Source organism: Bos taurus, chromosome 7 (genome assembly GCF_002263795.3).
Source record: "Bos taurus isolate L1 Dominette 01449 registration number 42190680 breed Hereford chromosome 7, ARS-UCD2.0, whole genome shotgun sequence".
NCBI classification, from domain to species: domain Eukaryota; kingdom Metazoa; phylum Chordata; class Mammalia; order Artiodactyla; family Bovidae; genus Bos; species Bos taurus.
This window is the reverse complement of record NC_037334.1, coordinates 45892685-45911487: the sequence shown is the minus strand read 5'-3', so window position 1 is coordinate 45911487 and position 18803 is coordinate 45892685. Positions and strand designations below refer to the sequence as shown.

At 38.0% G+C, this 18803-nt stretch overlaps 1 protein-coding gene across 9 annotated transcripts in view; it reads left to right on the top strand.

Annotated features, from left to right (window-relative positions):
• Positions 1-17605, top strand: part of CDKL3 (cyclin dependent kinase like 3) — a 50965-nt gene extending 33360 nt beyond the window's left edge. For 5 of the 9 annotated variants that reach the window (XM_059888363.1, XM_059888361.1, XM_059888365.1 and 2 more), the window contains 2 exons: positions 1501-1556; positions 9147-9339. In XM_059888363.1, the coding sequence (XP_059744346.1) occupies positions 1501-1556; positions 9147-9177 (87 nt within the window). In that variant the 3' untranslated portion in view covers positions 9178-9339. Of the gene's footprint in view, positions 1-754; positions 852-1500; positions 1782-9146; positions 9340-16911 lie in introns of those variants that run through there. The other 4 variants (XR_003035397.2, XM_024994563.2, XM_024994564.2 and 1 more) reach the window with 4 other exon arrangements.
• The last annotated feature ends 1198 nt before the right edge of the window (positions 17606-18803 follow it).

The window sequence follows — 18803 nt, the reverse complement described above, 5'->3', positions numbered from 1 at the left end:
GGAACTCTTAAGACAGTTCTGACATTTTAAAAATACATAATAGGAAGGGAAAATCCCTTTTTGTGCACATGATGTAGAACTCCTGAAAAGATGATCTTTTTAAGAGTAACAGTGAAACAGTTGTAGTTATTAGAAATATCCAGAAGTCATCAATGATAATTATAGTTTATATGTATCAGATTGGCCAAAAAGTTTGTTTAGGTTTTCCATAAGATGGTAAGGAAAAACCCAACCCAACACTAGTCATTCAAATACAGTTCTGACAAGTGACAGAAATTACATATGAGGCTGATTCAAATGCTTTTAATAAATTAATGTCAGAATTAAGAAAATGTCCTAAATTTCAAGTTGATAGGTTGTTAATTTAGAGCGTGAGAGAATATGATATGTTTTTAAAAACTTAAGACAGGGAATGGCAGCTTATTTGTTCTATTCACGGATTTGTTTCTGACTTACTAAATCACATCCAGGCACTTCCCAGTTAATAGTGTAGGCATGTATTCAATAGATTCTATGACCTAGAGAGAAATTCCAATTACTGCTGAGTGAGTTAGGCAAGAAAGAAGAGTCCACAGAAAAGCCTCCTTCAGTTTTGTCTTATGATGATAATAAGGACTCCTTTGCTAAGTAGTCTCCCTGTGCCGTATAAAATAGCTCCCAGGTGCAAAGTACAAGTACTTATCTGTGGCTGTATTTCCTTAGCCAAAGACTCACCATTTCCTCAATTAAGGTCCTGTTTCTATTTACTTTTTAGAATACAGGAAATGCACAAACTGAAAGGAAGAAGAACCTGCCAGATGTAGAGTAGAAAATGCAGCAGCTGAAAATTCAGGGAACCCCAGAATCACACTGTATGGTTAAAAAAATCCTTTTTATTAATATTACATACACAAAAACGTTGACTAGAGAATTCTACAGATAGATCATAAATCCTCTGTAGTTATGTGTAAATTCAACCTAAATTTGTTTTTAAATTTATTAATCTATAAATGTTTCATGTTTTCTTAATTTGAACATTAATTTATAAAAATTGCCTGACTGGTACATCCTAATAAAACTACAGCTTATGTTTGGTCATATGATTTTATTTGATGACCTGTTATCTCAGTCATGTTTGATTACTGGTCATTCTTAGCTTTGGTTCAGAACTTTATAGATAGAAAGATTTCTAAATGTGTAGTAAAGTGAGATTCCGATGTCTGGGAGCACCAGACATTTCTGAGCAAGCAAGTACACTTGATAGCATGAAACATGGGTTTGGTTTTATGCTGGACATTCTGGAGCAGTATTTAATTGAACATATCATGAAACATGTTTAAAATGATGGAAATTGAGCCAAATATTGAAGGAAATCTTTTGGCTTGACCAGCATGTTTATCATTTAGTAGTTTATATAGAATATATTGTTATGTATAATTTAACATAAACATAGTCAAAGTTTTGGCAACATGTATTTATATTCTTATCCCTGGTTCTTACTGGCTTGGTTTCTGATTTTAGGATGGAGATGGCCATTGTAAGGGGAAGAATTTGAAGAGGAACAGACTTTTTTTCTGGTAGTGTCTTCTCTTTTAAATCTTAAAAAATACAAATTAGCAAGTCTTCCCTTTTAATTTTATGTACAACAGAAACATAACATGAGCTGTTACGACAGTAGTTAGTCCACAGTAGCATCATCCAACTTTGTTTTGTTAGCAAACCATTAATAGTTTTCTTCTTTCTTCTAAAAATTCTGTTCATGTGATGTTATGATTTGGAATTATAAAGTCATCTCCTCTCTACGTGCTTTTTTACTTGCCATGATTACTGAGTAGGTAACACATCCTGTCATATGACCCATACTGTATTTCTACTGATCTCTGCCCTCTGCTAGTCATGTAATCTAAGTGTCAGTTCCTCTGCTAGTCATGTAATCTAAGTGTCAGTTTTTTTCTAGACTGCTCTAGCTTCCTGAAGTGAGTTCTTAATGAAATGTCTGACATTTTTAAAAAAAAGTAGTCCATTATATGATTAAAAATATGTTCTGTTAATTAGCTATAAAATATTTATAATACTTATAAAGTATCAAAACTATATCATATTAAATGTTAATTTTTTTTATTCCTTTAAACAACTGCCAGCACTCTTTCAGGTTCCTAGTTCAATCTGATAGTGCCTTTTATGTAGTACAAACTTTTTCTATTTATGTATGACCCAGAAGAGAAACACTACCAAAATTCTTGGTTGTCATATTATTCAAAACACAAAATGAGATTGCTTGGTATTTTACCAAGACTCTGCCTGATTTTGTATTTACCAAATAGACTTGAAAAACAAAGGAAAACATAATTTCTTTATTATGATATTGTGATCTCTTTTCAACTTATTAAAAGGTTCATTAAAATTTGCAGTGAGAGCTGCTAGCGGCCAAGGGAGGGGGACACCCTCTTTAAAAAAAAAAAAAAATTTGCAGTGAGTTCTCTGGTGGTCCAGTGGCTAAGACTCCATGCTCCCAATTCAGGGGGCCCGGGTTTGATCCCTGGTTGAGGAACTAGATCCCAGTTCAGTTCAGTTCAGTCACTCAGTCGTGTCTGACTCTTTGTGACCCCTTGGACTGCAGCATGCCAGGCCTCCCTGTCCATCACCAACTCCCAGAGTTTACTCAAACTTATGTCCATTGAGTCAGTAATGCCATCCAACCATCTCATCCTCTGTCGTCCCCTTCTCCTCCCACCTTCAATCTTTCCCAGCATCAGGGTCTTTTCCAATGAGTCAGTTCTTTGCATCAGGTGGCCAAAGTATTGGAGTTTCAGTTTCAGCATGTCCTTCCAATGAACACCCAGGACTTGACTTCACATTCCAGGATGTCTGGCTCTAGATGAGTGATCACACCATTGTGGTTATCTGGGTCATGAAGATCTTTTTTGTATAGTTCTTCTGTGTATTCTTGCCACCTCTTCTTAATATCTTCTGCTTCTGTTAGGTCCATACCATTTCTGTCCTTTATTGTGCCCATCTTTACATGAAATGTTCCCTTGATATCTCTGATTTTCTTGAGATCTCCAGTCTTTCCCATTCTATTGTTTTCCTCTATTTCTTTGCATTGATCATGGAGGAAGGCTTTCTTATCTCTCCTTGCTGTTCTTTGGAACTCTGCATTCAAATGGGTATATCTTTCCTTTTCTCTTTTGCGTTTTGCTTTTCTTCTTTTCACAGCTATTTGTAAGGCCTCCTCGACAACCATTTTGCCTTTTTGCATTTCTGTCTCCTGGAGTTTGCTAAGATTCATGTTCATTGAGTCATTGTCCCATCCTCTGCTGCCCCCTTCTTCTTTTGCCTTCAGTCTTTCCCAGCATCAGGGTCTTTTCCAATGAGCTGGCTCTGTGCATCAGGTGCCAAATGCTGGAACTTCAGCTTCAGCAACAGACCTTTCAGTGAATATTCAGGGTTGATTCCATTACAGTTGACTGGTTTGATCTCTGCAGTCCAGAGTTCTTTCAAGAGTCTTCTCCAGCACCACAATTCAAAAGCATCGATTCTTTGGCACTCAGCCTTCTTTATGGTCCAACTTTAACATCCGTGGATGACTACTGGAAAAACCATAGCTTTGACTATACAGATTTTTGTCAGCAAAGTGATGTCTCTGTTTTTTAATACACTATCTAGGTTTGTCATAGGTTTCCTTCCAAGGAGAAAGCATCTTTTAATTCCATGGCTACAGTCATCATCCACAGTGATTTTGGAGTCCAGTCCAAAATCCAAATAAATAAAATCTTCCAATCCAAAATAAAATCTGTCACTGCTTCCATTTTCCCCCATCTATCTGCCATGAAGTGGGACCAGATACCATGATCTTAGTTTTTTGAATGTTGAGTTTCAAGCCAGATTTTTCACTCTCCTCTTTCACCTTCATCAAGAGGCTCTTTAGTTCCTCTTCACTTTCTGCCATTATGAGCGGTATCATTTCCATGTCTGAGGTTGTTGATATTTCTCCCGGCAATCCTGACTCCAGCTCGTGATTCATCCAACCCAGCGTTTCACATGATGTACTCTGTATATATGTTAAATAAGCAGGGTGACAATATACAGCCTTGTTGTACTCCTTTCCCAATTTTGAACCATTTTGTTCCATGTCTAGTTCTGACTACTGCTTCTTGTCCCACATACAGGTTTCTCAGGAGACAGGTAAGGTGGTCTGGTACTTTCATCTCTTTTACGAATTACCCATAATTTGTTGTGATCTAAACAAAGGCTTTAGCATAGTCAGTGAAGCGGAAGTAGATGTTTGATCCTTAAAGGATTGTCCTTTTTTTTTTCTTCAGTTCCTACAAAAATGCCTGCTGGGATTTTGACTGGGATTGTGTTAAAGTCTATACATCAATTTGAGGAGAATAGATATTTTAGAAATACTGAATTTTCCAATCCACAAACATGGTATAAGCACTACATTTAGTTAGATCTTTAAATTTTTTCTGTAGTATTTTTTAGCAGTCTTATACATCATTCATTAAATTTACTCCAGTGTTTTGGGTTTTGATGCAATTATAAATGGTATTTTAAAAAATATCTTTTAGTTGGTTGTTGCTAGTAGTACAGAGGTACAATTTGTCTTTCTATATTGATCTTGTGTTTTGAGACCTTGCTGAATTCAAGTTATTCTAGTAGGTTTACTTCATTCCTTCCTTCTTTTCTTTTTTGTCTATTCCTTAGGATTTCCTATATAAACAATTACAACATCTGTAGATAAAGATACTTTTACCTCTTCCTTCCCAGTGTTGCTGTGATGTGTGACAGTGCTGCACAGAGGTGGGGAGAGCGGACATTCTTGCCTTTTTTCCTATACCAGAGAGAAAGCATTCAGCCTTTTCCCATTAAGTATGATGTGAATTGTAGGTTTTATGTAGATAACTTTTATTAGGTTGAAGAAGGTTCCTTCTATTTCTGTTTGTTGAATGTCCTTACCATGAGCAGGTATTAAATTTTATTAAATACTTTTCTTGTATCTTCTGAGATGATTTATGATTTTTCCTCTTTATTTCTGTTAGTATGAATTATATTAATTGATGTTTTAATGCTAAATCAACCCACATTCCTAGGGTTAAAATCCACTTGATCCTTTTTATGTATTGTATTGAATTTGCCTTGTTAATATTTTATTAAGATATTGGCATCTACATTAATGAGGGATTTTAGTCCATTCCTTTTTCTTGTGTTATCTTTGCCTGCCTTTGATATAAATGTTACAGTGCTTCATAAATGAGTTGGAAAGTTTTCCCTCCTCTTTCCTGAAAGAATTTGTGCAAGATTAATTGTACTTTCTCCTTAAATACTTGTTAGAAATCACCAGTGAGGCCAGCAAGACCTAAAGTTTCCTTTGTGGAAAGACTTTAAGATGCAAATTCAATTTCCTCAAATTTATTTAATACATATGGAGCTATCTAGATTTGCTATTTCTCCAGTGTCAGTTTTGGTAGTTTGCCTCTTTCAAGGAATTTATCTATTCCACCAAAGTTGTTGATTTTTATTGGCATAACATTGCTTACCACTTTCCCTTGTTACCATTTAAGAAGTGATGTCCCGCTTATCATTTCTTGTATTGGTAATTCGTGGGGGATTTTTTTAGTAAGTCTACCTAGAGGTTTATCAACTTTCCTAATTTTTTTTTTTTTTTTTGAAGAACCAACTTTTGGTTTTATTTCTATTGTTTGTTTCTTATTTTACTGATTTATGCTCTTCTTTTGGGCTTAATTTGCTCTTTGTGATATTGTGATATAGTAACAAATACAAATTTTAGGTCTTTGTCGCCTTTTCCTGACACAGAGCTCCCAAAACATTTATAATTTCCTGGCTGAGGAGTGAGAGGAGTGTCTTTTGTTATTCATAATAAACCCCTTTCACCCATACCTGAGTTCATGCTAATGAGGTATTTAGGTCTCATATCTTTGCTAATCTTCAGTCTGCTAGTTTATTAATTGCTGAGGGAGGATTATTACAATCTTCAACTGCAATGATGGATTTGTCTGTTTATTCTTTCAGTTCTAGTAGCAGTTGGTTTCTGCATGTTAAGCTTTGTTACCAGATGCATATATATTTAGGGCCATTATATTTCTGGTGAAACTGACCTTATTCTGCTGTCCATTGTGTGAAAACAGTTGTTTTATTTATTTTTTCCAGTTTTATCATTGTTTAAGGTAATGCCAATACCTATTAGTCAATGATACCTGGAACTAGAAATTTAAAGAATTCTGAAAGTGAAGATCTAGTCAAAGTTGTGAATAAGGAATAACCTTTAGAGTCATTACCAAAATTTCTAGCTCTGTCTTATATAAAATGTCCCTGATTGATCATGTGCTCTTTTAGTTTAAGACTATCCCTAAGGATGTGGATATGTGGATAGGAATTTATAATGGCTTGCCTGATCTTTTTGTTGTTGTTATTCAGTTATTGTAACTCATTTATTCTGTGAATTCTTTGCCAATAATATGAAAGTTTGAAGTATGAGGTTTGCCAATGGAACTTCAGCAGTGGACATAGATAGGATGGATAATCTTGGTTGATAATACTTTGTCAAAAGATGTTAGTCAGACAAGTGTGTTTGAGTTGTATTTCTGGCCTGTTTTCATTTTCCATGTGTGAATCTAACTTGTAAATATTTGTTACAAAGCAATTGGTTGAGGTAATGGGCTGCTTCCATCAAAACTGAAAATGTCCCATGGTGGCTAGAACATGAAGACATTAGATGGAGCTCAGAGACGACACAGTACTGATTTCTGTGTTTAATGTCTTTCTATTCCATGCCTGCATCTCTCTCATCAGCTCTGCCCAAGGAGTTGGACAATAGATAATCACTATGAACTTACTTTAATCTCATTGGTTTCTCTTAATTAATAACTTAATGAGTCCTGTAAGCAAAGGGAAAGCGAGGGATATAATAGCTATGTAGTTCAAGTAATCAACAAGCATTTGGTCTCTGTTCTTAGATCTCTTTTCTCTCTACACTCCCTAGGTGAGCTCACCTAGGTGTATGGCCTTAAACATCACTTATGTATTGATGACTCTTAATTCGCTCTCTCTAGACTGGACTTGACTTCTTAACTCCAGATTCAAATTTCCACTTGTCCATTCAGTAGTTCTACTAAAGCATATAATAGATACCTTATGTCCCAAATTAAGGTCTTGATCTCTCCCCCACTCTCGTGTTCCTCTTACCTGCTCCATGTTTCTTCATTTTGGTTAAGGGCAACTCTGTTTCTTCCAGTTGCTCAGTAATCCTTGACTTCTCTCTTCATCTCTATATCTCTAACTTATGCTTTCAGCTCTACCTTTAAAGTATTTCTAAGAAGTGACTGCTTTCCTCCCTCTACTGTTACAACATTTCTTGCCTGGATTTTGTAGTAGTCTTCTGGTACCTGATCTTCCCGCTTTATCACTGTTCCACCTTCAGTTTCTTATCAGCTCAGAGTAAAAGCTGCAGACGTCACAGCAACCTCCAGGACCCTGCACAGCCTGCCTCTTCCTTCTCTCTGATGCTATTCCTCTTCTACTACTTATTTTGTTCCAGGCCCACTGGCTTCCTTGCTGTTCCTGCCTCAGAACCTTTGTTCTTGCTGTTTCCTCTGATGAGAAATATCTTTCCTCAGGTAACGCAAGAGTCCCTCCTTTAACTCCTTCCTGTTGTTCAGAACAACCTCCTTACTGACTTACTCATACATGAAGCTTTCTCTATCAGGTTACTTAAGGTGACAACTTTCCCCATTCTCATTCCTGTTTCCTGCTTGACTTCTTCATGTATCATTCCCTATCTGACAAACTTTATTTATTAATGATCTCCCTCCAATAAACTATGAACTACATGAGAACAGGGAAATTAGTGTTTTGTTTGTTGCTATATTCCCCAGCATAGAATAGTGCCTAGCATATATTGACCCTCAGTAGCGTTTTCTTGCGAATTAATGAATTTATTAACCACCTACATAGTAATCACTTGAAAAAAACCAAAGAATAAACTATGAGATAATTTTATTGATGTGGTAGAATGTGCTCTCTATATCATGTTAATATTCGTTGTCAAGTAGCTGAATGAGTAGCAGTCATTCAGCATGGAGGTTAAAGGTGAAGGAGATGAGGTAAGCTTACAGCTTGTTAGCATTTTAATGGAGGAATTGAAACGTAGGTACTTTTAGAGATAAAACTTGAAGGATGCTTTTTAGGAATGGAATCCAGAGGAATCTCAGATAAGAAAATTTTTTTCTCGAAATTTAGAAAGAGACAAGGAAATTCAGGTAAGACAGGTGAAAGGGTAAAAAGAAATAATGCTCTACAATATATGGGTCAGAATTACGCATATGAGTTACAGTATATGGGTCAGAATTTTAGATTTTCCACCTAAAGTGACCACATTTCTGTTTCTTTAGTAACTACGTATCAGGAGACCTAAGTTAATATACTTAGTGCTTGCCACAGAGTGAGAAATTGTGTGAGTACTGTCTCAGTGTTATGCACGTCTCTCAAGTAACTCTTGGCTTAGAACAAGCAAAGTGATTTCTTTGCTTAATTGCATGGTATTGAAAGTATAAACAAAATGTATAATGTAAAGAGATAAGTAAAACAAAATTTGCTTCAGATTTACTTGCTTTTATTTTTAAATACTTATTTATTTGGCTGTATTAGCTCTTCCTTGGGGCCCACAGGCTCTTGAGTTGCGGCATGCAGGTTTACTTGCCCTGTGGCACATGGGACCTTAGTTCCTCAACCAGGGATCAAACCTGTGTCCCCTGCACTGGAGGGCGGATTCCCATCCACCAGGGAAGTCCCTCAGATTGATTTTCAGACTAACTTTGGGTTAAGATTCTTGCTCTTTACAACTGGTGTTTTATTTAATGGATAGCAGAATAGAGACTACAGGCATCCAATGGTTATTATGTAGTCTCTGTGCCTGGCTTGCCAAAGCATAAAGATGATTCCAAAGTTCTCTTTCAAGTCAGTTAGTCCTAACCTCCTCCAGAGGGAGCCCAATAGCCGTCATTTTCAGGACCAGGAGCTCTTGTCTACCCTGATCTAACAGGACAAGTCATTCAGCTCCGTGTTCGACTGAATCTAGTGTATGAAGATGGGGTCCTAATGAGGCAGTGGTTTTTGCCCTTAAATCAGTTGTTTTTGCTCCCTAGGATGAGAAATGCAAGAAACAATGCATGCTAGGATTTGAGCTTCCTCAGATGAATGACTCCAAAGTCTTAAGACTTTTCAGATCAAACCTGATTATTTATATACATTTCAGGCAGCTTCTCTTGGACGTCTCTGAGTAATTTCTTTGTAGTTACTAATATTACATTTATCAGTATTATTAAACTGTTTAAAGCATCTGATGCCTCATGAAAAACCTTTGTTGTTGTTCAGTCACTAAGTCGTACCTGACTCTTTTCAACCCGATGGACTGCAGCACGCCAGGCTTCCCTGTCCCTCACCATCTCTTGGAGCTTGCTCAAACTCATGTCCATTGAGTTGGTGATGCCATCCAACCATCTCATCCTCTGTCGTTCCCTTCTCCTCCTGCCCCCAATCTTTCCCAGCATCAACCTTAAAAAAGTTCTGCCACCAGTAGTCTCCCTTGATTTGTTGTTTGATGGATTTGAATTTGGAAAAAGGGTTCCTTTAATTACTGTCCTTCAAACAATATCTAGTGGTAACAGAATATTTATTGAAACTATATCTATGAACTCCTGGGGCTTTTCTCTCTTTAAAAATATTTGTTGAAAAGATTAATCTCCAAAATATACAATCTGCTCATGCACCTCAATATTAGAAAAACAACCCAATCAAAAAATGGACAGAAGACCTAAACAGACATTTCTCCAACGAAGAAATACAAATGGGCAAAAAGCACATGAAAAGATGCCCAACATCACTCATTGTTAGAAAAATAATCAAATTGAAACTACAATGAGTTATCACCTCACCGTGGTCAGAATCGCCATTATCAAAAAACTTACAAACAATAAATGCTGGAGAGGATGTGGAGAAAAGGGAGTCCTCCTGCACTGTGGCTAGGAATGTAAACTGATACAGTCACTGTGGGGAACAGTATGGAGACTATTCAAAAAACTAGGAATAAAACTACCGTATGACCCAGAAATCTCATTATTTGGCATATACGGCAAAACCATAATTCAAAAGACACATTGTTCATTGCAACAATATTTATGATAGCCAGGATATGAAAGCAACCTAGATGTCCATTGACAGATAAGTGGATAAAGAAGTTGTGATACATATATAAATGGAATATTACTCAGCCATAAAAAGAAATGAATTTTTAGTCAGTTGTAATGAGGTGGATAAACCTCGAGCCTATATAGAGTGAAGTAAGTCAGAAAGAGAAAAACAAACATTGTATATTAATGCATATATGTGAAATCTAGGGAAATGGTACTAGTAAACCTATTTGCAGGGCCAGAACAGAGGCACAGACGTGGAGAATGGAATGGTGGACATAGCCGGGGAGTGAGAGGGTGGGAAGAGTTGAGAGAGTGGCACTGAAACATATACATTCCCATGTGTAAAACAGATAGCTGGCTGGAAGTGGCTGTGGAACACAGGGAGCTCAAGCTGGTGCTCTGTGATGACCCAGAGGGGTGAGATCGGGAGAGGGGAGAGGTGGCAGGTGGGAGGGAGGCCTAAGAGAGAGGGGATATGTGTATACTTGTAGCTGATTCACATTGTGATACAGCAGAAACCAACATGACACTGTAAAGCAATTACCCTCCAATTAAAAAATTAAAAACATATTTGTTGAACGAATATTCAATTTTTAGTAAGAGCCATATAGTATAATAGAGTCCAGATTATCATCTGATTGCCCAAAATAGAATCAGGACTTTTACACACTTCTTTACTGCAGAATATGTGTGTGGTATTTTGTTGCCTCAGTTTTCCTCAGTTGGAAAATGGAGACAAAAAAGCTTATCTCATAGAGCTATTGTGAGGACTTACTAAGGTAAGGTGTAATACACACAGGGCATATTGAGTTTATACTATACGGATGAAATGTAGTTGTCTTCTTCAAAGACGCAGAATTACAGTTTTGTTTGTTGGCTGGCCTCTCGGTTTGCTGGATCTCAGTTCCCCAACCAGGGATTGAACCCAGGCAGGCTACAGTCACTAGGTCACAGAGAGCCAGACACAACTTAGTGACTGAGCACATACACAGAGCAGTGAAAGTACCAAGTCCTGACCACTGGGCTGCCAGGGGATTTCTAGAATGATGGTCTTTAATCGTAGTTCTTTTGACCAAGTTGTCTGAGTTTATCCTGACTTCATTTACTTTGATAATAAATTGGTCTATAAGTGCCCCTTAGTCTTACTGTGTACCATCTCTGAGATTTATGAGCAGATCTGTACCTTGGTCTCCATTTGTTTAGATATGAAATTGGCATGGATGACAAATACATCCCTGCTTTTAATGTGTAAAAGTGTGAAAAGTCAAAGTGAAGTCGCTCAGTCGTGTCCGCCTCTTTGTGACCCCATGGACTGTAGCCTACCAGGCTCCTCTGTCCATGGGATTTTCCAGGCAAGAATACTGGAGTGGGTTGCTATAAAATGTTACATTAAATACAAGAATAAACATGGCATTTCAAGTTTTAAAAGAGAATTGTGTAATGGATCTCCTTTTGAAGTTAGGAAGAAAGTCAGTCTCTGCTGATTCAGTAGCACTTTTTTAAGAGTTGTGCCATGTCAGGGGAGAGACTAGTGTCATTGTTTAGTCTCTAAGTCATGTCTGACTCTTCTGAGACCCAGTGGACTGTAGCCTGCCAGGCTCCTCTGTCCGTGGGATTTCCCAGGCAAGAGTACTGGAATGAGTTGTTATTTCCTTCTCCAGGGGATCTTCCTGACCCAGGAATCTGCATTGGCAGGCAGATTCTTTACCACTGAGCCACCTGGGGTATTGTATCTGTTCTGTCCTGGGAAAACCAAGTCAAGACCTGCAGTTTCTAGTGTTTCTCCTTTGAGCCTACATTGGATTTTCTCAGAGTGTTTGTGCATTACAAGGGTAGGTAAGTTGATGTTACAAATGTGGCTGTGGTAGGGTGCTGAGTTGATGAGTTACGCGTTAATATAAGGAGATGAAGGTTTTATGAAGCCTGAAGCTTTTAGATTTGAAGGCCCCTCTGAGGAAAAAAACAATACAAATTTTTAATTATGAAATTGTTAGGGCTGTTCTCATGGCCTTGGAAGGCACCTATACAAGGGAGAGGACTTTATTGACTTCTTGGCATATATGCCTCTGCGGATAGGGTTGCCATTACTTGGTTCTGTGGCCACCAAAAGTCACTGAGAAGTGGGAGAGGCAGAGGCAGTCGCAGCTGAATTGGCAGTCAACCAGGTCAGGTTTTGAAATCTATCGAGTATATACTCATGTGATGATTAGAATCCTGGTTCTAGTCCTCTGGCCAAGTGGAGTTGTTATAAGTGGAAGGGTTTACAACAGGTAGCTCAGCAGGTTGCTGCTGTGTGGCACTCATCTCCCTTCATTTGGAAGAAGGAACACAGGATACCATTCCAGTGATAGGACGCACCCTGATATATTTATCACCTTGAAGAATAGACTTCCATTTTTACTGCTTATACCATATATGTAAATAAATTTATATGTTTCACATCCTGCTTTATAATGCTAGTTACCTCTTGATTTTATCTTTGTTCCTTAACACCCTACCCCCAGTACCTTCATATAATTATGTACCTTGATATGTATGGAACAAATCATTTAAATTCAAAATGACCTTGGTAGTTTGGAGACTTGCTGAAGAATCAATGGATGATGTCAAAACTGAGCAGTAAGAATCTGAGACATGGATGTCACAGACCAAGCTTGTCAGAAGAAGTTTTGGGATGGTTGTTAGTGATGTCATGTTGCAGTTCTTCCTTAAAATTTCAGAACACTCACAGTTCCATGTGCTTTTAGGAGCATTTAGTTGAATTTTTTCTCAGGTTTCAGTTTGAGCACATGAATGCCAGAAATAAAAATGAGTTTTCCCAGCTTTCCTTACATATAGTTAGCACTATCAGAGAAATAGTGATAGTAGCAATTTGTATGGAGAAGGCAATGGCACCCCACTCCAGTACTGTTGCCCGGAAAATCCCATGGATGGAGGAGCCTGGTAGGCTGCAGTCCATGGAGTCACTAAGAGTCAGACACGACTGAGCGATTTTACTTTCACTTTCCACTTTCATGCATTGAAGGAAATGGCAACCCACTCCAGTGTTCTTGCCTGGAGAATCCCATGGATGGAGAAGCCTGGTAGGCTGCAGTCCATGGGGTCGCACAGAGTTGGACGTGACTGAAGCGACTTAGCAGCAGCAACAGCAGCAATTTGTATTAATCCAAACAAGTCAAAGATTTTGCTTTATTGCTGTCAAGGCCCTGGGCAACAGGCAGCCCAGGACTGTGATCTCTGAGAGAAGAAAAATTATTGAAACAATCATTGTGATCACATAGGCTTTCTACAATTTCTGGATCACTGAACAGGGAGGTGGTGATTCAGTGAGAGACTGGCACATTTGGTGAGTTTATGAGGTGGGGATATAAGCTTAGGGAGGTCAAGATGGCTGGAGTTGGTAAGGCAGAATACTAGAGAAGGAAAAACTATGTAGAGAAGGAACTTAGAAATCTGCATGGATTCCTCTCCAATATCTGGCTGGGTAGTAATCAGAGAATGTGTGACAATCATGAAAATGCACCTCCTAGAGCTCCAACTGCAGGGAGTGCAAATTACCTTACACCAAAAGAATTACAAGAATTAGCTAGCTTACTGGGAAGATTCAGGAAAATATCCCTGGTATTAGATTTGGGGCATTTAATCAAGGGGACTGGAATATATGCCTAGATAAGCAAGAGTTCACTGACTTGGGGGAAACCTGTCAGGACATGAGATTTAACACTCTAGCAAGGACCTTACGGAATGTAGGAAGCACACTGCTGTGTTTGCTCTTAAAAGCCTGGGAATAACTATGGCCAACACCCAGGGAAGTAGAAGTGCCTGAATTGCCTTTACAGTGAGAAAGGAAGAGAGAAATAGGATAGAGAATAGAATAAATGTATTATATAAGACCAGGAGACAACCAGAGAATAATGTTCCATGGGAGGGCCCAAGGGACACAAGTTCATTAGGAATACCCTGGTGAAAGGAAGTGCAAGTCTTATATACTGAGAACTACAGTGAAGAGACTGATGCTGAGCCCCTGATATGGCATCATTCCTTGAGGAGACTAACTGGCTAATTGGTGGCAAGTCAAATATATTAGGCTGTTTCATCCTTCCCAAACTTACTTAGAGATATAGTGCAGTGTAAATGTTTTCCACTCAATCTTAATTTCATCCCTCTCTCCTTCATAAGTGTCAGCACTGCCTTGCAGTCTTATGACACCCTTAGCTACCCCTGGCTGTCTTCCAATTTTTCCTTATGGGTATTTACTTCCGTAAATCTCTTTCATGTCACATCCTCTTCTTGGCATCTGCTTCTTGCAGTAACCAGACTGACAAGGTGTGCATAGAGGAAATTTACAAAGCCAGCCAAAGAGTATCTGCCAGGGAGCTATAAGCTGAATACTTCTTAGAGATCACACAGAGTTAGGAGAGACTCAAGTTTCTGACAGCCAAGTGCAGGGGGTGGCGGGGAGTAGATGATGAACCTGAGACATATTATTGTAACAGTAAGTTCCTTTAAAAGAGATGCTGAAAGGACACAGACACCAACTAGAAGGAACTCCTAATGGTCAAATCTGAGACAATAGGAACAACAAAACAGCTGAATGCAGAGTTCTAGAGAAAGCCTTCTTAAATGAACAATGCAAAGAAATAGAAAACAATGTAATGGGAAAGACTAGAGATCTCTCCAAGAAAACTAGAGATACCAAGGGAACATTTCATGCAAAGACTGGCTCAGTAAAGGACAGAAACAGCAAGGACCTAACAGAAGCAGAAGAGATTAAGAAGAGGTAGCAAAAATACATAGAACTATACAAAAAAGGTCTCAATGACCCTGATAACCATGATGGTGTGATCACTTACCTAGGCCAGACATCCTGGAGTATGAAGTCAAGTGGGCCTTAGGAAACATCAGTACGAACAAAGCTAGTGGAGGTGATGAAATTCCAGTTGAGCTATTTAAAATCCTAAAAGATGATGCTATTAAAATGCTTCACTCAGTGAAGCAAATTTGAAAAATTCAGCAAATTTGGAAAATTCAGCAATGGCCACAGGACTGTAAAAGATCAGTTTTCATTCCAATCCCAAAGAAAAGCAATGCCAAAGAATGTTAAACTACCGACAGTTGCACTCATCTCACATGCTAGCAAGGTAATCCTCAAAATTCTTCAAGCTATAGGCTTCAACAGTACGTGAACTGAGAACTTCCAGATGTTCAAGCTGGATTTAGAAAAGGCAGAGGAACCAGAGATCAAATTGCCAACATACGTTGGATCATAGAAAAAGCAAGGGAATTCCAAAAATACATCTATTTCTGCTTTATTGACTATGCTAAAGACTTTGTGTGAATCACAACAAACTGTGGAAAATTCTTCAAGAGATGGGAATACCAGATCCCTTTACCTGCCTCCTCAGAAACCTGTATGCAGGTCAAGAAGCAACAGTTTGAACTGGGCATGGAACAACAGACTGGTTCAAAATTGGGAAAGGAGTACGTCAAGGCTGTATATTGTCACCCTGCTTATTTCACTTATATGCAGAGTACATCATGCAAAATACTGGGCTGGATGAATCACAATCTGGAATAAAGATTGCCAGAAGAAATATCAACAACCTCAGATATACAGATGATACCACTTTAATGGCAGAAAGTGAAGAGGAACTAAAGACCCTCCTGATGAGGGTGAAAGAGGAGAGTGAAAAAGCTAGCTTAAAACTCAACATTAAAAAAACTAAGATCGTGGCATCCCATCACTTTGTGGCAAATAGAATGGGAAAAAGTAAGAACAGTGGCAGATTTTATCTTTTTGGGCTCCAAGATCACTGCCGATAGTGACTGCAGCCATGAAATTAAAAGACGCTTGCTCTTTGGAAGAAAAGCTATGACAAATCTAGACAGTGTATTAAAAAGCAGAGACATCACTTTGCCAACAAAGTTCTGTCTAGTCAAAGCTATGGTTTTTCCAGTAGTCATGTATGGATGTGAGAGCTGGACCATAAAGAAGGCTGAGCACTGAAGAATTGATGCTTTTGAACTGTGGTGCTAGAGAAGACTTGGACAGCAAGGAGATCAAACCAGTCAATCCTAAAGGAAGTCAACCTTGAATATTCATTGGAAGGACTGATGCTGAACCTCCAATACTCTGACTACCTGATGTGAAGAGCTGACTCATTGGAAAAGCCCCTGATGCTAGCAAAGATTGAGGGAAGAGGAGAAAGGGGCGACAGAGGATGAGATGGTTGGATGGCATCACAAACTCAATGGACATGAATTTGAGCAAACCCCGGGAGATAGTGAAGGATAGAGAAGCCTGGCCTGCTGCAGTCCACGGGGTCGCAAAGAATAGGACACGACTTAGGGACTGAACAATAACAATGGTCGTATAAATAAAAATGAGTATGATTCTATGAACATATAAATGAATAATTCAAAAAATAAGTAAATAGGGGAGAAGACACAGCTCTTTCTTGCAGTAGAGCTGCATTTAATAAATGTAGAAGGAACGATGGAAAAAGAAAATCATCATTTACCAGCACACTAATAATTGATGCTGGCAAAAATCACTGAAGGGTGCTAAAACTAAACAGGATATTGCATAGTGTCTCCCCATAGATAAATTATTCATTACAAAGGGGAAAGTAATTTTACAGAGGAGTAATCTTAGTAAATTGGTTAAAGTGAACATTTTCAGTAATGGCACAAATTGATATAATTTACCACTTGACAGGATGCAATGAGAAGAACAACATTATTTCTCTGATAGTCCTGCCAAAAATGCATGACCTGAATCTAAACATGAGGAAATATCAGGAAAACAAAATCTGAAGCCCTATAGAAAAACAACTGGCCCGCAGTACTCAAAAGGATCAAGGCCATGGCAGTCAAGGAGAGACGGAAGAACTTTTCCATACCGAAAGAGAAGAAGAGAGATGAAAGCTAAATAAAACATGTGATCCTGGACTAGCATGCTTTGCTATTAAAAACATACTGGAAAAACCTTGAATGAGGACTCTGGATTAACACCATACTATTATATTAGTGTTAATTTCCTACTTTTGATTGTTGTACTGAGGTTGAGTAAGAAAATAACATTTGGCAAAAATTGTCAATTCCAAGTATTGGTGAGGATGTGGAGCAGTAGGGTGTATTATACAATGCTAGTGGGAATGCACATTGGCACAACCACTTTGGAAAATCTGGCATTACATCTACTCAAGTTGCAGATGAGCCTGCACTAACTCAACTGTTCCTCTCCTTGGTGTTTACCCTAGAGAAAGTCTTGCACGTGGACTTCAGGAGTTAAGTAGTATAAGGATGTTTCTAGCAGTGTGGTTTATTGTAGCAAAAGTTGGAAACAAACCAGAAGTCCTTCAACAATAGACTGGATAAACAATGATATATTTAATACACACACACACACACACACACACACACAGAGTCTTTAAGTGACTGAACTACAGCTCCAGTGCATCAGCATCAATAAATCTCACCAACATCTTTCATCAAAAAAGCAAGTCACAGTATGATTCCACATGTGTAAATTAAAAACATGCAAAACTGTATCTTAAAATATACAGTATATGATTAGATTATTTTATTTTATTTTTATTAAAAAAATTTTTTTTAAATTTATTTGGCTGCACCGGGTCTTAGTTGCAGCATGTGGGACCTAATTCCCTGACCAGGGATGGAACCTGTGGCCCACCGCTTTGGGACTACAGGCAGAGTCTTAGCCACCTGACCACTGAGGAACTCCCTAGATTATTTTAAAAGGTGGTACTAACAAACACAAAATTCAGGATAGCAACTCTATCTGCTGGGAATGTGATCAGAGAGTGTACCTGGAACTTCTATGGGACTAGCAATGTTGAGTTTCTTGAGTTACTATACTTCAACAGTGTCTGTTTTATTACTATTCTTTAAATATGCTAGTTACATTTTTGTATTTTTATAATAAAAATATTTTAACCAAAGAAAACAACCCAATTCTTACAAACTGAGATAGAAATTGATATTATTCTTCAAAGTCAGTACAGGAAGTACAGGACTCTTCAGACATCCCTACAGATGATTGTCCACTTTCTATTTCATTTTTTATTTTTAATTTATATGTTTTTATTGTGAAACATTTTAGAAATATAAAGATGCTTAGAGAATAATACAGTAATCACTTATGTGTCCATGACCACATGTAAAACTTAACAAAAAATAGTTGAAGCTCCTTGTGTAACCATCAATTACATTTCCTTTCCTGCATTCCAATAACTATAGTTCTGAAATTTGTATCTGGAATTACCATTCTTATCTTACTGACTTTATGCAGGTACCCTTAAAATCTGTATTGTACTGTTTGGCATGTTTGACATTTTATTAAATGTTATCATCCTGTACATACACTCTTGCAACTTATTTTTCCCCAGTTAAAAAAACAACTTTGTCCATGGCAGGATTCTTTGCATCTAGTTTTAATTTATGTTTCCAATGCTCCAAAATTAAAAAAAAAAAATTTATTATGAGAAGTTTCAAATATATACAAGAGTATATATCCATCTCAGAGAAGGCAATGGTACCCCATTCCAGTACTCTTGCCTGGAAAATCCCATGGACTGAGGAGCCTGG